Here is a 23,304-nt window from a genome sequence, read left to right on the forward strand (position 1 = left end):
GGTATGATCTGTTGGCTCTCTCCAAATCATTGGCACTGCAAAAGGCATAGATTTCCTTTTCCTGTTCAACCACTGGCAAAGATTTGTTGCACAAGTGTTGCAGCATATGTGTGGGGCCCACCTCTTGTCCTGATCTCCAATTTTGCAGCCAAAATAAAGGTGATTGGTTAAGAAAGCCTTAGTGGTTATATTGCACTTTTGTGATGCAAAAGTCACTTCACCACAAACATAGCAGAAGTTATCTGCACTGTTCACACAAGTACGAGGCATCTCTGCTCACTTTGGCTAAACAGAAATGTGTCCCTTTGCAAAAATCAAACACTGACAAATAAGAGAGCATGACACTGATTTCTAGAGCTGATATAGGACAATTTGTTCAGCAGAGTGATGTAAGCTTCGTTATGATTGCATCATGCATGACTTCTAGGAATAACATGATGCAATTCATATCATGTATGACGCAATACCTGCTTCAGATTGCATCATTCATTGTTTTGCCTAAAAAGCAAGTACTGTCCAAACCCAGTCAGATTTATTCATAGATCCAGTCAAAGATGTATTTTAGTCATTTCTGGTTTAAATTGAGATCCCTTCCCTTTATAACTCACTTATCCTCCGCCATTCCCAAGTCAAGGGTCGTATATACTGACCCAATAGCAGATCTTGAAAACTAGAGCCAATCAACAATTTTAAGCATCATTTTCATTCTCAGTGACCCAGAATTAGTAAAGTTTGACTACATTTATTTCAGAAGCATTTTGGCTGTAGAGCAGTGTTACCTGTTCTGTTAATTCCCTTCAGGGTAACCTGGCATGGGTCGCTGTCGGCAGACAGGATAGTGGGCTAGATGGACCTTTGGTCTTGGCTCTTATGTAATGCTGTCCGCTGGAGCTGGTCCCTACTGTGCACGTGCTCACTCTGCCTGGGGCAGTGGTACCACCTCAGCCAGCAGCTTGTTGTGGGGCATGTTGCTGGGTCTTCCAAAACCAGCATAAAGCCCCATTTCCTGTAAGACTCCCAGAGCCAGAGGGCCGATCTGGGACATGTAGCCCCTGGCTGGGAGGGACACAGGGCTTCCCAGCCTAGTGAGGAGCCTAGATTGTGCCAGCCATTGCTGCAGAGCAGTGCTGAGCATGGGGAAAGAAGGCAGCAGGTTTCTTTATGTGGGCAGCATGGACAGAAGCTAGCTGTGCTTCTAGACAGGCGCTGCTGTGTGTTAGGCAGAAGTGACAGGTGTAGCAGCAGGGAGAAAATGTTCCACAGGCACATCACTTACTTTTGTATCTGTGTGGGGGTAACAGCCCCCATTTCAAAGTGAGGAACAAGAGGGCAATCTCACGCTGGGGAAGCAGTTAGCCCTGCGGCCCTGGCCAATCTCCAGCCAGAGCAATTCACCTGTGCACCACAAGACATGCCTCTTAACTTTGCAATTAGAATGACAATACTGTATCTTTGGCCCTACCCACCCCTGCATAGCTTCCCAGAGGGTACTGAGTAACTTTTCCATTAATTCACTAAGTAATTAGCATTGGTAAAGAGCCAGGATTGCTGTTGCCTCAGTGTGGAAGACTAGTACAGCACATGGGTTTTTTTTCTATTCTTATTCACTCCCTCCATTTATTAATGACTTGTTGGCAATAGCTCTACAGACTTGTGAAACAATTCCTACCCTCATGTGGAGAGTTACTGCACTGGACGGGTTCAGATTTTCCAAGTACTTCTTTGCCTGCATTTTAGTAATAGCTTTACCTAAAACAGTTCTGGGAGACTTCTTACTAGTGTGTTGTCACTGTGCCTTGTTAAACAGCAGCTATTTTACACTACACAGGGTTGCATTCCTAGGAGATAAATAAATGATAACAGGGATTAGGTTATATCAGAATTCAGAGCAATGAACAAAGACGCTCTAAGTGTCACAGGGTCTCAAAGCCTCGTGACTTTTTGCAGTATTGGATTGTACTTGTCAGTATAGCTTCCCTCTGTAGATGTTACAGCCCTACTAAACCACAAATGATTTGTTATTTAGCCAATTTGTCTCAATTTTCACTCTGACTGAAGATTTAACATTCTTAAAGCTTTGCTACCACCATTTCTTGAGCAAACCTCTCATGTAGGATTAGTTGCCTAAAATTAGCGTTCGGTACAAGAAAAAAAACTTCTGATTAAGCCAGACAGTTAAGCAGGGTCTCCCCATAAATGCACTTGCAACTGTTGCAGTAACCACACAGCTGAGCAAGGAACACCACTAGTTTGACACATCAGATTCAGAGATCCAAGGTCAGAAGGAGCCACTGTGATCATCTAGTCTGACCTCCCATAGAGCACAGGTCACAGAACCCCCCCGGAATAATTCCCTTTGAACTAAAGAATCTTTTTTTTAAAAAGATCCACTCTTGATTTAAAAGTTGTCAGTGATGGAAAATCCTTCATGGCCCTTGGTAAATTGTTCCACTGGTTAGCAGAGTGCTGTTCTCTCAGCAGCACACCCTCTGTTATGTTAGTTCACTTGTGAACCTTCCCTTTCCCCTTATCCAGTACTTGATCAGCTGGATGGGACTCAGTCCTTTGGTGTCTAACCAGCCCTGTGGCCCTCTGATTGAGGAAAGCTTTTCAGCAATGCTGTCCTACTTAGCACTTCAGTCTCTACCCCTTGGAGCACTAGAGGAGAAGCATCCAACTTTGGTATCAGCTCCTTATTTACATTAACAAAATGAGCTGATTGTGTGGCAGAGGAAGATTATTTTCCCTGAACTCAAGTGATACCGAGTAATGCTAGAGGGGGCATGAATCCCTACGCATAGCTCAAGAACATGAGAGATTCTGGTCTTTCCAGCAGGGCTACGACAGCAATTTAGGATCAGGGTCATACTCAGCTATTCCCAGTTTGTTTTGTTCAGATCAGCACTATGAAGAGATCACATCTGCAAGGATCTGCTCACTAGCAGAACTCATAGAATCAAATTGAGAAAGCCATAGTAATAAAGATGAACACTGCAAAATTACTCGAGATTCCTGTGTTCAAGCCCAGTGAAGCTCGAGCTCCAAAATAAACGGTTAATAGGGTCCTATTTTATTGTGGAATTACCTCATCTTATCATCTGGGATCAGACCCTTATTTACATTGTTACATTCCCACAATTGTAAGCAGGGGCTTTCCTAATGTACTCTGGGAGATTCCACGGCCCCATGGGGGTTTTGTGGACCTCACCTTCAGCGACTTCCTGTCATCACAACCGCTGTTACACACAACAGCTTCCAGTCTAAAACCAAAAAAATAAATAAAAACACTTGAGGGAAGAAAGGCAGCTGGAAGTTGACAGATGGCTGGTAGCACCAGCGAGAAACATGAATTGCATGTGCTGACATGGGCCAGAGACCTTGTCACTTCTTACTGTATACTTGGTAACATCAGCACAAGGGGGAACCCTGCCCATGTAGCAGTTGCAGGCATCACCAGCCCATCACCACTGGCACCCCATGCCCTCACTTGGGGAGGTATGCAGCACTCCACACTCCCCAAAGCTGCTCAGAGCCACTTTCTTTCACACGCTTGGCTCAGTTTGCTGTTTTAAGCTTCTTGCTCGGCCCTTCCTGATGGTTCTCTGCATGTTCCCGTTTCTTGGAGGCCGCGATCGACTTGCTAGCCTTGTTCTCACTGTCCATCAGCTTCTCTGAAGCTACAATAGCCTCTCTCAACAGGCGTAGCTCCCGCTTCTCCTTCCGCTCCTCCATTTCCACGATCTCATCAGCAAACAGAGCCTTCAGGGGCTGGATCAGCTTAGGGATGGTCACAAAGTCCCCAAAACACACCTGAAAAGCAATTAGTTTCAGATTGACATTCACAGGAAGGGGACACGGCAGAGGAATAGCATTTTGCTCTGTGCCTCTGTTTCCCCTTCCACCCTTTGTCTCGTCCATTTACACCTCAAGCTCTTTAGACCAGGGACACTCATTATGTCTGTCCAGCACCCAGCCCAGTGGGGTCCAGATCGCAATACAGGGGCAGTGGGTGTTTCCTTTTCTATTTATCTCAGAATCCCCAGAGAAGGCATCGTGTAAAAAGATCTCTTCTGAGCACAAGGCAGGGAACACACAATACAAGAGTTAATGGCACCAATCCTTCGGCTAGTATTTGTTCAGTTCATAAGTGCAACAAGTTCATGTTTAGTAGCCTTTTGCCATGTAAAGACACACCCAAAAAGAATGCAATGAGATGAGGGGAAGGGGAGGATGGTGGCACTCAGTGCACCGATTATACCTAAGGTAGCAATAATGCTTTGACACCCAGGGGCACTTTGGAGAGGACAGTGGCCCACAGACAGGCAACCCCCCTGGATCGCACACAGGGGAGCATATCTAGTACACCAATTTAGAGAGGGCCAATGCATACAAAGGCATCTTTCTGGGAGACAACTTGACCCATTTAGATGTGGTAATTGCTATGTAAGTGCTGCAGTGGCAGCAGAAAGCACTGGAAGGGAGGGCAGGAGGAAGGGGCGCTGCTCTCTCAGAAGTCAGTGTTGGGGCACCTTGCTATGCTATTGATGACCGGAGGGCTCTAATCCCCAGCCTGCAGGGGATTAGGTTAGTGCCAAGGGGAATTCGGATACTAGACGTGTATGCCCATCAGTCTGTTAGTCCTGACAATGCATGCACCTCGCTCACACAGAGGGAGGGTTCCAGCGTTGCCTGGGAGCGGCTGCTCTAACATTGCCCCACAAGGTTCCCTCTGGACAAGTGGCTTTTCAGTTCTTACTGGGCAAGTGGCACAGAAAAGCCCTCTCCTTTCACACTCATCCTCTTGGCCTCTACACCAGTGGAACCAGGCAAGGCAGGCTCCTGGGCACAAAGCTGGCAGCCAGTGAACACTGCAGACATGAACTCCCCTATGTTTGCAGCAATGCCAGGAAAGGACAATCGCTGCAAAACTAGCCTCCTTCAGAAGAGCTACCTCTGGACACCTCCCCAGCTGGCAAGTTTACCCAAGCATATTGATTGTGGCAACTGAAGACTTCACCTCCAGCTGCTGAGCAAACAGTCCACTTCTAGCAGAGATTTCCTGTACCCAATGAAGCGCTGCCAGTGGAACCCATTGTGCCTGGGAAGCTCACTGAAAGCCTACTATTCTGGGTTCAGCAACAGATCTGCAAACAGCCCGATTTTCAGTACAGCCCAGCTCCCTGGAGAGCCTGGCTCCAAGTTCCCAACTTACCCTCATGTGATCAAATGCGATTCCAACCTTGTCAGAGAAATCTGCACTGAAGAGCGGGATCTTGGCGTACCGCTGGCTGAAGTGATTGAGCATGATGAATTCTGCATTCATCTTCATCCCAACCCCAATCGCCTGGGACGTCGTGCTGCAAGGGGAGCAAGACTGAATGGTTAGTGGAACCCTGGTGACCGCACGGAGAGGCCAGACAGCACAGCCCTCTCCATGAGGGGACCTAGAGGCAGCGTTACCAAGTGCTAATGCCCCAGCCTTTACCCAACACAGGCAAAACGTGCCAGCTGGAGCTCAAGTGCACGAGAACTTGCATTGCTCTTATTTGAATCAGCCAGTGCATGAAGACAGCTTGCCCATCAGCGGATGTGGCATACAGCGAGCGAGTCACACTTGCCCCTCCAGCAATGAGGAGGGGGCAAGCAAGGCTGCAGTGAGATGGGTGTTCACCATTTTTGAGAAGAATTCTGGGAGCATGGGGTTTACTTGAACGCTTGTCCCTGGGGGTGCCAGCTTGTTGTTCCCATCCTCCCCCGCCCCCCCCCATCCCATGTACCTTAACCACACCCACATCCCTCCCCCTTACCCCAAATGCTGCACTTGGGTCTTCTCTGCACCCATGTAGGGCACAGTGCTCCCCTTCTCACCCCCTTTGAATTGGGCATTCACAAGGCACATACCAGTCTTGAGAGAGACAGCTCAGATAGGTCCCAAAATGAATTCAAGAGTGAGACGGGTGCCAAATGATCCAAGTCCTCACCCCAATGCCAATGGGTAACCAGCTAAGGGCCCCTCTAGCAGATCACATTTCTCCAGCTACCCAGCTGTACAGTAACCGCTCCCTATCTTGAGGGGATGCCCCCTGTGTCCAGGTTACAGAACCAGTTCATTCACCATCAATAAGAGATCAAACTCTCTAACTGGGATCCTCCAGAGCCTGGAGATGTGTGCACCCAGGACATCATGGGCAGCAGAAACCTCTTTCATCACCAGCTCTGAGGGCCAAGCCCAGTTCTGTATCTCACTCCTAGGAAGACAGAACCAGTTTCTCAGAAATACCCTACCTATGCGTCTTCTCTACTGCCTCTTCTTCCAAGCCATCCTCCAACGTTGCTTCATGGATCAGCAGCGTAGCATCTTTTCCTGCATAAGACCATATACTCATTCTGTACTTCTGGTGGAACATACCACGTCAGGGGGGAGATTTATCAAGTAGACATGTACTATGTTTATTAGGGGACAAGTGTGCTTCTCTAACCCCCCCCCCCCCCCATACTTCCAGCAGTGAACCCAGAAAGAAAGACAAAGATAATGCATCCCAACGCTTGTCCCACTGACCAGTGTAGCTAGGGTTAATGTTTTCACCCCTCAGCTCACACAGGTAGCACACAAGTTAACATACAGAGCTGTTCTGTGCTCAGATTAGCATAGTCTCTACTACAGAGCCCAAGACCGCCTCCCTGCAGCATTTTGAGATGAGACACCCAACACTTGCAAGAGCAGATTAGGGAGGGTTTATCGACATCTGTTTCACTCACTAAACAGGCTAACGGCTGTTGGCAAAGTGATTACAATGCGTTTTCAGCCAGAGTGCATTTTCAACTCACCCATTCGGACCAAGGCCTCGCAGGGCATCGTGTCACCAGAATAGACTATTTTCCAGCCAGATGTGTGTTCCATCGAACAAGCAAAGGCATTTTTACAGTGCCGGACCTCGCATGTCTGGAACTGAAGAGGACCACAAGAGTTATCCACCATAGGTTACCCCTACACTCTTCTCGCCGCCTTCTCCTGGCCGCCAGCCAGCTTACCTCTGCAAAGTCATACTTCTCCAGCATTGGGCTAATGAGAGCTTCGGCTTTAGGTCCGTTGACTTTCGCCCCTTCCACCAGAAACCTGGCAGGAATCATACTGCAGAGAAAAAAGGGGAGACGTTTAGGAAGTCAAGGCTACACTGAAAACTGTTCATGTCAGCAGAGCAGCACGTTCCATTTGGGAAACAGCAGCCTATTGTAGTACAGCGAGATTTCCCCAGGACAGGTCTACTAGGTCTGTGCTGGGGCGTTCACGTTTTATTTTTCCCAACTTCAGATTGTTCATCCTCACCAAACCCTGCCGAGTCCCAGGGCAGGTGCCTTGCCCATGAGAACACCCTCCCTCCATGCCCTTGCGCACAGCTCTCCTCTCATTCTCTCCTCCCACACCCTTCCTCCATAAGCAGGGAAGACTCATCCAACCAAGTACCCTCTTCCCATCTTCAAATTAATTTCCCCTCCAGGAATCCTTGCTCCCTTGTTCTCCCACTCTCTTGCCTGGGCTGTTGCTTCATGCCTGTTTGTTTTCTCTCTGCTCAAGATCTTGCTGGGTTGCTGGAGTGCCATGCAAGTTTTGCATCATCGCATAAATGGCTAGTACAATTCAGCAATGTCAAGCCACATCCAAACTACAACATATGGAAACATGCACTGGGGACAAGTCAGAGCATCCTCCACTGCATTAGTGGAACTGCCTGCAAAGCACCCTGGTTTGAGAAGTTACTGCCTGACATTCTGAGCTATTAGTGCTCTAGTCCAAGCACAGCAACACTAACGGCAGGAACTCCACGTCTGAACAATACCAAAGAGAGCACAGGCCTAGAAGGAGCCTATTCTGAGCAGATCTCAGCAACTTCTAAAGCCATACGGTGCTGGACTGCTTCTCTTCCCGCCCCAGTTGGGTCACATGGCCCTGTAACTCCAGACATGCAGTGTCCAAGCCCACAGTGTAACACAGAAGGAACCTGGCTGCCGAAAGGTCAAGTCTAGCTACTGGTATGCAACTGCAAAACCTAAAGTGATCCTTTGACATAAGGCCTCAGCATTCACGCCTCCTACAAACAAGCAGGAGCTTTTCCAAGTGCTCAGCATTGGGCTGACTCTGCCCCTACTGAAGCAGAATGGGAATTCGGCCATACACTTTGACAAGAACGGGGGTAGGCCAACGTTGGCAGTCTGAAAAGCCCACACAGTAGAACAGAGCAGCCCGTCTCCACACAGTGTTGTGAATCATTTTCTGAAGTTGTGTTTAGTGTAACTGGAGAGCACATCCGCAAGGTTAAATCCACAGCAGCTCTGCCGAGGGCTGGGCAGAGCCCCTGGAGTTTCGGGGAGGTCTTGATGCTTGTTACTGGCCTGGGCTGGTGAAGGGGTAGTTAGTAAGTCTGATATATATTACACAATGCAGCTCAGACTTGCTAGTGGTCTGCTGACCAATTCTACTAGGGCAATGGTTTTCAAGTGTTTTGGGCTGCATAACCCTTTCCAAATAAGGTAGTCTACCACATACCCCCATCTGAGATGGGCAGAAGCAGTGTGTGGGGGGGGGACACAGGGTTATGTGCCCCCTCCCAGATTTCTGCCTTCCATTTAACAACAGCTTCTAGAGGTTTTCAAACTGTGGGGCACCCCCCCTTGGGGGCGGGGGTGGAGAAATGTTCACGGGGGGAGCAGCAACTCAGTGTGGCAGGGCTCAGGAACCGAGTGTCACCTTCACCCCTCTGGGGTGAGCCATCCAGCCCGTCTGACTTGGGGGACACTCAGCTCAAAAATTTTGAAGACTGCTCCCTGGCATTACTACTTGCTCCCCAAATGCTCCTCTGTGCCCCCCTAGGAGGGCCCACCCACGGTTTGAAAACCTCCGATTCGGAGTCACACAGCAGAAAGGTAACGTACACCAATATGGCTGCAGTTTGATTGAAGGGAGATTCAATGTTGATTAGATTGCCAAGTTTTACTAAATAAAAAACGCAGTGTCTGCCATTACAGGCTCTAGCTTTGAATGAGCCAGCATGCTAAAAATAGCAGTGTGGCTGTAAGGATGAGCCACCCGAGCATAATCCGGTCCACGATCCTAGGTGTGTACTTGGGTGGCTAGCCCGAGCCACTGTGACCACAATGCTAATTTTAGCGTATTAGCTGGATCAGAGCTAGTTTGTGTTTTCATGTGGGCTGGGGAGCGTGCTCCCCAACTGCAGCTTACATGTACCCAAAGTGTCAGGGATGGGGTGCCTAGCCCAGCAGCAAGAACATCTCTCCCTTCGGCCTTGGGATCCCTGGCCTCAGGGCTGGAGACAGAGAGCTGGCACTGAGGGGCTGGGGAACAAACATCACCCTATGGGGCAAGGTCGGCGCTCTCCTGCCCCCAGCTGCTGCAGTCATTAGCAGCCACTGCTAATGCCTGGGTCCCAGGCATGTGCCCTTGGAATACAATCATCTGACCCTACACACTGAGTCCCCAGGGAAGATGAAGGAGAAACCAGCAACTCCAAGTACTCTACCAGCCTGCCACAAGGCCTGTGATTTGAAGCTATACTTCAGCCCCATCAGTGCATGCTGCAAACCCCACCTGTGTGCTCAGGCTCTAGGGGAGGAAGGAGCAAGAAAGCAGTGTCTGAAGTGGGTATTTGAGATCAGCCCTTTTGGCTGGTTAGTTTTTGCAGTGAGGTGACATTTTGCTGATAAGATTCTCTGACCAGCTGCATTCAAGTGCTCATCAATTGCAGAGATCAATTGAAATACAGCAGACAGGGCCTGTACAGCATACTGCACGGCAGCATGGGCAAGGCAGTGGTTTGTCCTGGCCCATGAATGACAAGGACACAGCAAGAGTATTTCCCACTAATTCAACTACCTGCGACTAGCCAGGGAGGCACTCACTTGATGTGACCAAGAATCTCTTGGCAGTTGTCGTGGTACTGGTGTAGCCATGACATGATCTGCGTGGGCGCTATCAGCAGCAGCGGGCTTGATGGCTGACCAAGGGATGCCTGAAAGAGCAGAACAGGCAAGGAAGAGTCAGTACCGGGGAAATTGCTTCAGAAACAGATTGAGTCCTGCCTTGTGTCAAGGGAGAGGCAGGTGTTGCTCCAATGGTGTCAGTGGAACCACATCCACTGGCACCAGTGGTGAACTTGGCCCCAAGGTTTAAATGGCAGTGAAATAGCTGTGGTACTTACGAATGCTCGCTGTCTCTCCAGCAGAATGTTCAACAAGCCCTAGAAGAGAGAATACGGAAGACTTGTTGTCAGTTACTGTGTAATAAACCCACATCAGTGAAGCAGGGCGGCACTAACAGAGCTGATTTCACAGCCATTCCACCAGCTCAGTGAAGTGTGGGGCACCTCTTGAGGGACAAACTAGAGAAAGGTTACGTGTAAACTGAAGCACTGCTCCTAGGCCTCCCCACCGATGCTGCCTCTGCCCAGATGGCCTTTGCCCTCCAGAGCAGTGAGAGAAAGCAATCCTGTAGCCCAACCCCTCGTAAATCTGTGTCCTAAAACCTCATGTCTGAAAGCTACAATCCTTATAAAGACTGGGGGTGGGGTGGGGGTGAGAGGGCATGGGGAGGAGAAACACTGCAGCTGAGGCAATGTCAGCCAGGAAGGAGAAGACCCTAATCTCCTTTCTGAGTTCTGTGCCATGGCGGTGTTAGCGAGCAGCAGAGAACACTCAGATCCAACACCCGCTGGTTCTGAAGAGCTAGTGACAAACCACTAAAGTACTTGATATAAGACCTTACCCAGATTCTGCCAAGGATGCAGCTGCCCCTTTCCCCACAACCCTTGGAGAAAGGGAAGCCCTTCTGTAAAGTGCAAGCTATCGGGGCATGAAACGCAGCCTGCCTGGATCAAGCCAGCATGAAACAGGGAGCCTGCTAGTTTGCTGAAGCTTCTTGTGAAAGCACATTCCAAGCAGTGAAGAGTGCTGAATTTATACCCCTGGGAGCTCAAGAACCCCCAGAAACAGGTACCGCAAAAATCCAAGTTTATTCACCCAGCCCCAGCAACATGCCTGAACCCAGACTTGCAGGGACCAGTAATAGGAAGAGACAGGATTAGTAGCAGAGCAGAATTCAGCAAGGCTTGGGGAATTCCACAGTCAGAAGAACAGCTTATGAGATACAGCTGGGAGGCTACAACCAATATTAATTCCAGGAACATCTAAAAACAGGAGCAACAGAATTGCATGGAGCGGAACAGGGCAGGACATTTGATGGAGAGACTGGAATGGTTACAGAGCCAAGCAGGAGTGAAACATTCACAGGAGAAAATGAGCAGCACACAACAGAACTTTCTGTGACAAGAGCCACCGCTGAAGTGGATACAGCCCACACCCAGCTGGGAACTCGCCTTCTCTAACTCTGTCCCCCACCAGCGATACTCACTGTGTGATGATCGGCATGGATGTGAGAGACAAACACAGCTGCTATGTTGCACAGGATTTTGTCCACCTGGTCCCCATAGTGGCGACAGAGCTGGCCAAACGTTCCCTCCCCACAGTCCAGGAGCAGTGCCTGGGTAGAGCTGGTGAGAGGAAAGAGCGGGTGTATTGCTGGCAGTAACCAGAATGGATGACAACAAATGAATGCTGCCCAGCACGCCAGCTCAAGGTGTGATCTGGAAAGGCAGCAAACAGCATTTCTGCCACTAGTGCTGTCTCTCTGTAGAAAGGACCTGGAGGGGCCAACTTTGAGAGTTCAGTCTCCATAGCGGCTTCAGCTCTTGTTCTCTGACCTGATGCAGACAGGAATGGGGACACCTGATGTCAAGCAGAGTGGTGGTCCTAACAGGCCCTGTGAAGGCAGTCACAAGACCACCTGTGGGAAGCACTTTGCCCTTCTACAATGAGAATCTTGAGTACGTTTGGACTAGTGACCAAGGTTCAACATTCCCAGGCCCATCCCCAATCCCTTCAGCATCTGCAAGTTTAATAGGTCCATGAACGCCAAGTGAGGCACACATTCAGTATGCTGGCACATCTGTATAGCCATCCACATGACAAACCTCTTCCCGCCCCTGGCGATTCCACATGTACTGGAGGGGAAAAGTACAGAGTGCTAGCATTTACCTGCTATTTATCAGGGTGGAGCTGACGTTCCGGATTTTCATTGGAATTGCAGAGCCTGTTCCTAGGAAAACGATTTCTGGGTAATTCTCAGTTTTACCTAGAGAAAATATATAACATGCTTTGCATTAACGCTGGCAAGAGCCCGCTGCATTGTGGTATGATCAGCTCCCAGCCAGGTTAGAAGTTCAATATTTAAGCATAAGATCTCCAGATCCTGCCTCAGGTTAGTCAGCTTGTCCAACTGGGTCTTGACCCCTAGCCTCCAAGCTCACCACAGCATCAATGCTAATGGAGTGGGGATGGGGAAAAGGGACAAAGTCTTCTAAAATGATAGCAGGACACCTTGCTGCATGTCCACCCAGAATGGAGGCAGGCGAGTCAGGACTTGGCTTGGTAGTGACAGACATACACTGCCATCCAATGAGAAGGGACGTGGCCCTCACGGCAGGATTGCGGACAGGCTGTGCTGGCTTTTCCTGCTGTCATGATTTAGATGTTGATTCACTGCCCCGTGTCACACACAGTGGCATCCGTGCATAGCCAGATGACCAGAGCTGGGCTCTAGAGGGAGCCAGCTGTGGATTAGATGCTGCTTTTCCCATACTCCACCACACGGGCAGCATGTTAGAGGAACACTGACCATTTGGGATCACAATTTTAAAAACCCAAAGCAACCAGTGTTGAGCAGAGCACTGCAGTAGAATGCAATGCTGGGGTTTTGTTGATTTACCCCCCCACCCCCCGCAGTGCTGGAGCCCCAAACCCAGCACCCTCTAGAGCTAAGAATGTCACTCAACATGGCACAAGCCAGTTTGCAAAGAACAAGTGGGAATGAGCCCATCCCATGCTCTGCTGGGCACTCAAAGCGACCCTAACAATACGCCGAGTTCATTAGCTTGCAGGGTGATGGGAATATTTCGCCTGGACAGCATTCCCTTAGAACTCAAGTCCCCAGTTTGTTTCTATCCAACAACTCAACCCACCTTCCCGGTCAAGCAGACCTATCTGCTACTCCAATCAAAGGACCCTGCACACTCTCCTCACCTGACCTGACTGGCCCAGCCTGCAGGCTCTCTCTGCACTCCTTCACACGGTCCTGGAAGCCAGGGAGCTTCAGGGCTTCAGCCACAAATTCACTGGAATTGCAGACAGCAACCACATCCCTGAAAGGATCCACAGGCCACAGATCAGCATGTGGCTGGGGAGGGAGGGGACAGCTGAAGAGTTTAATTTATGGGGCAAAGTGTCAAATTACTGCTTAGATACTAGCCTAGTATGAAAGTTTCCTTAACAGTCCCCAGATGTGCCTGCTTTGAAACTACCATCCAGAGGGCAGTAAAACTCCTCATATCCAGGATTGCCAGCAGACTGCAGGAGGCGCATGGGCTCTTGGAAATGGGTAACTAACTCCAGCAAGAGGGAATCATTGCATGACCTCAGGATTTAAGGGCTACATAGTGCACTGGGTCCCAGCGAGTCCTGCACAGCTCAGGGGCAGCGTATGGCACCATGTGCTGAAAACTTCACTCACCCATACTAGTTTCAGAGCCAATCTTCTTGCATGGTCAGGAATATCCTGACAAGGTTTCAGGACTGTTATCACGCGCAGGTAGAGTGAAGCCTAAATGTTTAAACAGAATCCATTCCCCTTCCTCACAACTGAATTTGAGACTTCCCTCTTCCTCTGAAGCCATCAGCCACAGCTGGAGACAGGACACTGGACAGGGAGGACCAGTGGTACACAGACCTTTCTTAGATGGCTGGCTGGTCTTGCTCACACTCAGGGTCGTAACAATGTGGGGTTTGGAAGGAATTCTGTCCCCCCTTCCCCATCAGACTAGCAGGTACAACAGTGTGTGTTTTCCCTTCTGCAGCATGGGGCCTCTCTCACCTGCTGGGATCTGGGCAGGTCTTCCCTAATCAGTTCCTTGACATTGCAGGGGTCTTGGGCATTGGTACCCCCTAGGTCTCTCCTGTTCTCGGCCTTGGGCACACCACCATTTAGTATCCGGAGGACAAATGCTTTAGTCTAACACAAGCCATGGGATTTGATACAGGGGTAACAGAGTGTAATGTAATGGCCTGTGATATACAGGTCGGACTAGATCAGTGGTTCTCAACCAGGGGTATGCATATCCCCGAGGGCACGCAGAGGTCTTCTGGGCATACAATCAACTCATCTAGGTATTTGCCTAGTTTTACAACAGGCTACATAAAAAGCACTAACTAAGTCAGTACAAACTAAAATTTCATACAGACAACGGCTTGTTTATCCTGCTCTACACACTGAAATGTAAGTGAGATATTTCTATTCCAGTTGGCTTATTTTATAATTATATGGTAAAAATAAGAAAGTCAGCAATTTTTCAGTAAGTGTGCTCTGACACTTTTCTATTTTTATGTCTGATTTTGTAAGCAAGCTGTTTTTAAAGTGAGGTGAGCCATGGGCTATGCAAGACAAATCAGACTCGTGAAAGAGGTACAGTAGTCTGGAAACATTGAGAACCATTGGATTAGATCTAATGATTCCTTCTTGCCTTAAAAAATATGAAATCTCTATGACAGAAGACATACATTTAGGCATCCACTTGTACATTTCACCTACAGGTCCAGTCAAACATAGAGTCTAAGTGCTCTGGAGCACAGAGTCTTAGTAGAGATTTGTGCAGCATTCAACAAAACGGGACCCTTGGATTTCTTTGGGGACCCCACAATGCAACCCCCCCTCCACATCCAAACAAACACACACACACCCACACCCACACCCACCCCAACACCACAACTAGCTGTTCAAAGTTTCTCCAGGGTTCTGGTCCTGCACAGACTGGCCCAGAATCAGAGTGCAAAGGTGACTTCAAGCCACCTTTGCTGCACCACCACTATTTAGATGCTGAATGCTCCTTAATCTCAGCTCATCATCTGATCTTCTAAAATGACTTCTGCACCCATGCAGGTGCCCCCCAAGGCAGGAGGCCAGGTCTCTCTTCAGTTTATATATAACCGAGGGTACCAACCTCTGCCACTGCGGTTTGGGTCTCAGCTGGTATCTCAGGAGGCACTCTCCCCGCACAACAGGAACGCTGAAAGTGGCCTCTTCTTCCTGGAGAGGAGACAGAAGGAGCAACATGTAAGCGTGCACAAGCTCGCCTCTGCAGACACCTGCAGCCAGGCGCAGCCTCTTACCCGACTCTGGTAGCTGGTTAGCAGTGGGAAGATTTCTGAGTGAATGAGGTTCAGCTGGGTTTGAATCTTGTGGCTGCGGAGACAGTGCACAGTGTTTGCATTTTCATTAAGTATCAAGTGTTCAGTTGTGGGTCCAAACCTGGAGAAAGAAAGAAGGAATAGTAAGATACGTGTCCAGATACAAGACAACTTCAGCTCCAATCCACTGCCGGGCACCTGATGCCGTTAACTAACCACTGCTCTCTGAGCCGATACATGCCCTGACCCATGGCTGTTATTAGCCAGTCTGGGATCACTGAGTTTGTGGGTTATGCTTCCTTCAAGGTTATTTTAAGTCAACGTAAATAAATAAAAGCCATGTACCTTTCCAGCCACTGTTTGTACCGGCTGTCTCGAAGCACTGACTCTGGGGTGATGTGAATAACCAAGGCCACGTGACCCTCAGCCTTCCCTTCTTGGTACCTAGAATAGACATTTAAGATCAAAGATGACAACAAGCTTGGCTCCTATTACACAGAGATCTCACCTCCTCACCTAAGATGACAAGGCTGCTCTCCAGAATCTATTTACTACCAAGGACACCATAGAGCATAAACGATTTCCTCCAGGAAGCCTAGCAGAGAGGTTAAAGCTCAGATCTGAGAGTCAAGGAGTTCTGGGTTCTACTCCACACTCGCCAAGATCCACAGTGGCCTTGGGCCTCTGATCCCACTGCTTCCATCTATACAAGGGACAATTCCTCACAAGCAAGAGGGAGGCCAAGGACAGGGTAGGCCCGTTACTCAGTGAGTGGGGAAAAGACAATAACAGAAAATGTGGACATGGCAGAAGTCCTAAACAACTGTGTCTCAGTTTTCACCAAAAAGTTTAGTAGCAATTGGACATCTAACATCGTGAATGCCAGTAAAAATGAGGCAAGATAAGAGGCATCATTTAGGATAAGGAAAGAACAAGTTAAAAATGACCTAGACAAGTTGGAGATCTTCAAGTCACCAGGGCCTGATGAAATACATCCTAGAATACTCAAGGAGCTGACTGAGGAGATATCTGAGCCATTAGTGATTATCTCTGAAAAGTCATGTAAGATGTGTGAGGTTCCACAGGTCAGGAAAAGACCAAATATAGTGCCAATTAAAAAAAAAAAAAAAGTGTGTGAGAGGACAACCCAAGGAATTACAGACCAGTCAGACTAACTTCGGTAACTGGAAAGAATGGAATAATCAATTTGCAAACTAGAAGATAATAAGGTGATAAGTAATAGTCAGCATGGATTTGTTAAGAACAAACTGTGTCAAACCAACCTGATAGTTTTCTTCAACAGGTAACAAGCCTTGTAGCTTGGGGGAGAGGGGAGAAGAGGTTAAGCAGTAGATGTGGTATATCTTGACTTTAGTAAGGTTTTTGATACTGTCTAATATAACCTTCTCATAGACAACTAGGGATATACAACTTAGATGGAGCTACTATCAGCTGGGGGCATAACTACTCTCTGGGTATGGCTTTCCAATCAGTTATCTGTGGTTCACAGTCCAGCTGGAAGGGCATATCAGGTGGGGTCCCGCAGGGATCAGTTCAGGGCCAGTTCTGGTTAATATCTTCCATACTAGCCAGGATGGGCAGGGATGGCATCAATAGCCTCTGTCTGCCAGAAGCTGGGAATGGGCGACAGGGGATGGATCACTTGATTATCTGTTCATTCCCTCTGAAGCACCTGGCTTTGGCCACTGTCGGAAAACAGGATACTGGATTAGATGGACCTTTGGTCTGACCCAGTATGGCCGTTCTTATGTTCTTAAATGATTTCGATAATTATAGAGTGTACACTTAAAAAAAAAGACAGCGGACAATACCAAGCTGGGAGGGGTTGCAAGTGCTTTGTAGGATAGGACTAAAATTCAAAAGGATCTGGACAAAGTGGAGAAATGGTCTGAAGTAAATAGGATGAAATTCAATAAGGACAAATGCAAAGTACTCCACTTAGGAAGGAGCAATCAGTTGCACACACACAAAATGGTAAATGACTGCCTAGGAAGGAATACTGCAGAAAGGGATCGGGGGGAGGGAGGGGGCGCTATAGGAGATCACAAGCTAAATATGAGTCAATAGCGTAACACCGCTGCAAAAAAAGCGAACATTACCAGTAATGTTGTAAGCAAGACCCTAGAAGTAATTCTTCTGCTCTCCTCCGTGCTGATTAGGCCTCAACTGGAGTATTGTGCGTTTTGGCAGATAACCCCAGTGGGGAAAGCAGCAGGACACTTCCTGCAAGACAGACTCCATGCTCCCTACCCCTCAACTGGAAACTGACTTATCTGGAGATAAGTTCAGAAGAATCATCTCAAAGATTCAACGGATTACAGAAGAGAAGGATACAGAATCCCAAATTATCAGCCTAAAACAACAAAGGTACCAGCCTTTTGACTTTGGAGGATAGATCCTAAGCCAGGAGCTTGATCAGTGATATTGATGGAAACATGCTGAGGGGATTTTACCTTGAACCCAGTCTAATCTGTTAGATTTTAGTGTCAAGAAAGTGTTTTTATCTCTCTTGTAACCATTTCAAACTTTAATCCTTATGCTCAGTTCAAATCTCTCTGGAATTCAATGAACTTAATTTAAACCAATCTAGTGCTGTGTTTGAACTGAACTGTTCGGTAACTCCAGTTACAGCAACAAACTGCTAGATATTGACTCTTTAAAGGAGCAACAAACCTTAACCTTCCTCTGATGATTCCAGGACAGGGCTGGACATTTCAGAACACTTTTTGCAGAAATGTGGGGTTGGAGAGTGTGTGGAGTCACCTTACCAGTTATTAACCAAGGCTGGTGGAGACCAGTAGAAATCTGATGTTGCTGGTAGGCTCCTAGATCCCAAGTGTTGGGCCAGGGCTGCTCAGTACATAGACCAAGTGCATGCTTGTTGCTAACTGTGGGCATCCCAGACAGACAACTACAGTAGTGAAGCATTAAGGCACTTAAGAGTTATGGGGTAAGAGATAACTTCACACATTCTGGGGTGAGATCCAGACTGAACATGGGTAAGATCACCGTATGCAAAGACCTTTGAACCCTCAGCTACTTAGATGTAAGAACCCATTAAAAGGTGCAGTCCAGTCACGTGACTATTTAAAACTAAGATAGTGGCAACCTCACAAAATATAGTAAATTACTAAGTGCACCAGAGAGAAATAAAGACCTTCCTCCCCTCCCCCAAAAGCTCCCTCTCCCAAGGAAGATGGGCCTTGCAAGGTGCCCTGAAGGTAACAAATCCAGGCTACTCCAAGCCCTGGGGAAGCGAGTTCTAGAGTCAAGCGCCCTGCACAGAGCACACCCCGGCCTCTCATACTCCAACTTCTGTGCCTCTGTGGATCCTTTTTTGGTGGCTCTATGTCTCGGAGCACTACCTGCAGGTTTCCTTAACCAGGTCATTCAGGATGACTTTGCTGTCTGTGGCTCTGGCATTAGCCCACGAAGCGTGTCAGATTCCATTTGTAACCAGGCTAACAGGAGATTTTTCGTTTTCATAAAGAAGTGCTCAAGCCGGATACCCGCTCCCGCACCAACCCTGTATTTCAGGGAGCATCCTTCCCTTCCTCCAACCTCACTATACCTGCGGAACGTGTCATTTTCACAGACGGCATCCACAAAGCCTTCATGAGGACATTCCACTACAATGAACACAGGGCCTGGATCAGGAGGGGTACAGACCTCTTCGGGCAGGATCTGCAATGAAGCACCCAAGGGTTACGCCATGGTCGACGGCCCATGGTACATGCTGCCTGAACATGCCCGAGTATGCAGCTCCCTTTTGGCAACATAACCAACAGCACATGCTGCCCAGCACACGCTGCCCAACTTCACTGCTCTTCCACAGCCAGCTGGGGACCTCACAGAACTTGCTTGCTCATCAGTTGGGTGCCAGGGCATGCTCAATGGTCAGCGAGTCCAAGGACTCGTGCTCCAGTTACCATTCTGGCACTGGAGCCATTTTCTCTCCTCCTCTCTCATTGATTTTGCTGGGTCACATGGCCCAATGGAGCCCTGACAATGGCCTCAACAAAGCAAGAAGCGTCTCAGCTGCAGCTGAGGAAAGTTCAGCCGCTTTCCCTCTGTGCACTGGGGCATGCTCCCGTGAGCTCCTTTGGGGAGCAGGGCCAGTTGTCCCTCACTCGTATCTCCTGGCAGTGATTTTATTTATGGATCCACCAGAATCACTCATGGTTAGGGTCTCTCCTGCTCACCAGCTACTAGCCTTGGAGATTAAAGTCTTTATCTGGCCCCCAACATCAGAGCCTTTTAACCACCTGTAGGGGGTGTGACAGGATAATGAACGAGTGTAATCAGTGAGTGGGGAACCCTGCTTATAGTGGGTCAGATGTGGGCACTCCCTCTGGGTCTGAAAGCATAAACGCCTCTACTGCCTGAGCTAACGGACCAGCTTTGTTAGCTCACAGGCTGTCAGACTCAAATCACTATAACTGGGCCAGCCATTGAAGCTGAGAAACAAAACACCCCACTGTTGGCATGGGATACATGGTCATTTCCGTGTGTATCACCAACCCTTCTCCTGTGATGGCAGATACTGAACGGATCTCATCTGCAGTGACAGGCACCCTGGGACAACCCATTACAGAAGGAATGAGCCTGGGAAAGCTTAAAATTGAAACAAGCTGCCAAGGAAGGTTATGGAATCCAAGGAAACATGCAAGACTGGCACTTGCCACTAAGAGGCATGGTTCAGGGACAGTTCAGTCAATCCTACCACGCAACAGGAGCAATGAGAGGACTGGACTGGTTACAGCTGCAATCCCTTCGGATCCAAGAGAGGGGATGATTGTGGTTGGCGTATGAGCAGCATTTAGTTACTACAATGTTCTGGATGAGATGGGTCCCACGAGCAGCACTGGTTACAAACCCAGCATGCAGCACAACTGAGATAGCCTAGAGTGCAGTCATACCTCTCTGCCTTCGAACGTGACACTCTTCCCATCTTTGAGAGCCGCAATGATGGGGCCAATGGCTGCTGTCCCACTAAGGATGAGAACACAGAGACAGCATTAGATTGACAGCGTGCATACGACCAGGATCCTCCCACCTTCTAAGCACACAGGCAGGGCTCTCGTACTTACACTGGCAGGCCCAGCTCCTTTGCTTTGGCCACCAAGAAGTTTCCCTTCTTTGGGTGAAGCTGAAAATAATTTAAAAGAAAGAAGTGTTTCTCAAAGTTCTCATGTAACAAGTCACCAACTCTTTACAATGTTTAAACATGGATGGAAAAGGGAAAGGGGCAAAAATGGGGTTCATGCCCTTACTAGCTCTGAAATGAGCCATGAAGAGGGACTGCAGGAGAGATTTTCCTCAGGAATTTATTTATTTATTTTAAGTCTCTGGCACATCAAGTCCTCTCTGCCCTGCTTCAGTGGCTGATCTGCCCATAGGTATGGATCTGGAGCTCCAACTTGTAGAGGTGGAGAGTCTAAGATTCTCTTTTGAGAGTTCAGTAGCTGACTTACAGAAGTGTTACAAAAATAAAGCGCTACCCAAAGTATTTTAAACAGCAACTAGAAGTCTTTCTATTCTCCATGAGCTTTCATTGCTGTTATACGTCCAGTCTCATAACCCCACTAGTTCTTCAGTTGCCCAGAGTCTTCTAGAAAGAGCAGGGTAGACAAGACCTGAATTTGTAGGGTAATAGACAAGCAGAAATAAAAATCTTTCTAGCTTTGATGAAGCAGCAAATTAAAAAAGCTTTTCCTTTTGTAGGTCACTTCTAAATGTGAAGCACCAGACTGCATTCCAAACCCCCCCCCCCCAATTCTCAATTGCTAGATTTGAGTGCAGTGTTACTGGATACAAAGGTTGGCATAGAATAAATGTCCAAAAAACCCTACCCTGCTAGGTGGTGGTATTTGTAATTAAACTGGCCTAGATAAAAGAACGCAGGAACTCCTATTCCATATGATATTTCTTACTTTACAGATGAAAGCCACCACCAGGGTCGGGTCTCTGCTGCCAACTCTCCTGTTGCCATCTTTAAAAAAAGAAAAAGAAAAAAAAAGTTCATTGATGCTGAAACTATATCATCCTTTTTCCTTTAAGCAAAAGGTGCCAACTTCTTGCAGTGTCCCGTCCCTTCCAAAGGTTTAATACACAAGGGCCATAAGTAAGGCTAGGATTTAGTCATGAGTATTTTTAGTAAGACTCACGGACAGTTCATGGGCAATAAACAAAAAAAATCCACAGGCCGTGACCTGTGCATGACCTTTGCTATAAATACCCCTGACAATCTTAGCTGCCCAGGGCCACCCAAGCAGCGGCTGATTGCAGGGCTGCTTGAGCCCCACACTGGCTGCTGCAGAAACCATGGAGGTTGTGGAAAGTCATGGAATCCGTGACTTCCACAACCTCCGTGACAGAGATGCAGCCTTAGCCATAAGTGACCATTACAATCATCTTAGTCTAACCTGTTGTATAGAATTACAACCCAGTAATTCCTCCATCAAATCCAAAACATCTGAAAGACATCCAGTCTTGATTTCACAATTTGAGGGAACAGAGAATCCACCTGGTACCAAGGTAATTTGTTCCAATGGTTAATTACCATCAGTGTTAAAAAAAAAAAAAAAAAAAAAAAATCTGTCTCATTTCTAGTTTGAATTAGTCTAGCTTCAGCATCCAACCACTGGATCTTGTTTTGCCTCATGTTCTCCGTATGCTCAAATTACCCCTAAGCAATATTTCAGCAGAGAGGACCAGCACTTTCTTATCTGCACTAAGAATATTTGTGTAGGAGAGAAATTACACCAACATTTTAGAGTTTTTGTTCCAATTACACTAAGAAAATACAAGTTCCTGCACCTGTTTTCTTCGGGGCTTCTCTATTCTTGTCACCTTCTGGACACTGCTGCTCAGCGGTGGGAGATCCAGGCTCTGGGGCATATTTGCGGCTGACTCCACCATGGACTGACCTTTCAGGACTCTGATGCAGCCTGTGCTCACTGGCTAAATGCCTTCCTGTTCCAAACCCAAGGGAAAAAAACAGGCTTGTTCAGGAGGCAGGAATGAGAACACACAAATGGAGTCTTACTCAAAAAGTTTCTTCAAAATGCCCTGAGCAGTTTAAAAAGGGACAAGAGAGCCTGCTTCCTTGTTTCTCCATATTGCACTTCACTCATTCCAAGAGCTCTCCTCAGCAGATTCTCCAAAAGCAACAAAACCTTATCGAACTCAAGCATGTGCTCTGAGTACAGCAGCTTGTACGAGTGTACCGAATAACATGGAAAGCCAGTTAAGGAAGTATGATTCACAGTAACTTCCCATGTCTCTTCCATGGACTATCACCTGAAGGAAAATACCAGAGTTCTTAGAGGAGGCAGCATCCTTTTACCCTAAGGTCCGGCACCGGCTCAGGTTTCTTTGAAAGCTACATTCTCACCACAGCAGAAGTAACCTAACACAACCTATAGTTACTATGTTTCAGGTTTACAAACAGTAACCAGATACCATAACCAGTTCAAGGAAGCTCTTACTGCAACAAGTAACCCTGCTCCTCCTTCTCCAACTGCAGCTCCAGATACCCTTTGCTTCCTACCATTCCAATCCGAAGTCCATACTCACCCACAAGAGGTACTTGATAGACGGTCATCGTCTCATCCTTATACTCGGGCTCTGTATGTGGCCGCACAACTAGCAACAAGATAGTTAAAACATTAGACATCAGCATGGCTATTAACCCCTCCAAAGCAAGTATTAACCAGTTACTACAAACAGATGCCTCAGACTCCAGGATTGTTGATAAAGCAGCCTGGAAATTAGAGACACGTTTTAACAAACGCATTCAGGAGCATGCATCTCACAGGAGCTACTCATCAGGCAGTTTCCTCAGGCCAGATGCTGAAATTCTCCACTACTACAGAGACAAATATATATATGACTTCAAGAGAAAGCAATTATACTCACAACTGCTCTAAGTAGCAGAGATTAAAACAATTCATCCCTGCACATCTCTGAACAGGC

The 23,304-nt window shown here is 47.8% G+C and overlaps 1 protein-coding gene across 1 annotated transcript in view; it reads right to left on the bottom strand.

Moving 5' to 3' along the window:
* Window positions 1-730: 730 nt before the first annotated feature.
* ELAC2 (elaC ribonuclease Z 2) overlaps window positions 731-23,304 on the bottom strand; it is a 30,246-nt gene continuing 7,672 nt past the window's right edge. The window contains exons 6-24 of the mRNA XM_024208239.3: window positions 22,906-22,974; window positions 22,147-22,302; window positions 21,261-21,319; window positions 20,418-20,476; window positions 20,247-20,319; window positions 18,899-19,011; window positions 15,652-15,750; window positions 15,289-15,427; window positions 15,120-15,205; window positions 13,150-13,268; window positions 12,106-12,202; window positions 11,423-11,561; window positions 10,215-10,253; window positions 9,916-10,025; window positions 7,033-7,132; window positions 6,829-6,949; window positions 6,286-6,364; window positions 5,213-5,357; window positions 731-3,810 (exon numbers count right to left, since the gene is read on the bottom strand). Of these exons, the coding sequence (XP_024064007.2) occupies window positions 3,556-3,810; window positions 5,213-5,357; window positions 6,286-6,364; window positions 6,829-6,949; window positions 7,033-7,132; window positions 9,916-10,025; window positions 10,215-10,253; window positions 11,423-11,561; window positions 12,106-12,202; window positions 13,150-13,268; window positions 15,120-15,205; window positions 15,289-15,427; window positions 15,652-15,750; window positions 18,899-19,011; window positions 20,247-20,319; window positions 20,418-20,476; window positions 21,261-21,319; window positions 22,147-22,302; window positions 22,906-22,974 (2,057 nt within the window). The 3' untranslated portion in view covers window positions 731-3,555. The remainder of the gene's footprint in view (window positions 3,811-5,212; window positions 5,358-6,285; window positions 6,365-6,828; window positions 6,950-7,032; window positions 7,133-9,915; window positions 10,026-10,214; window positions 10,254-11,422; window positions 11,562-12,105; window positions 12,203-13,149; window positions 13,269-15,119; window positions 15,206-15,288; window positions 15,428-15,651; window positions 15,751-18,898; window positions 19,012-20,246; window positions 20,320-20,417; window positions 20,477-21,260; window positions 21,320-22,146; window positions 22,303-22,905; window positions 22,975-23,304) is intronic.

The sequence above is a fragment of the Terrapene carolina genome, unplaced genomic scaffold, assembly GCF_002925995.2.
Source record: "Terrapene carolina triunguis isolate 2854851 unplaced genomic scaffold, T_m_triunguis-2.0 Scaffold192, whole genome shotgun sequence".
NCBI lineage: Eukaryota > Metazoa > Chordata > Testudines > Emydidae > Terrapene > Terrapene triunguis.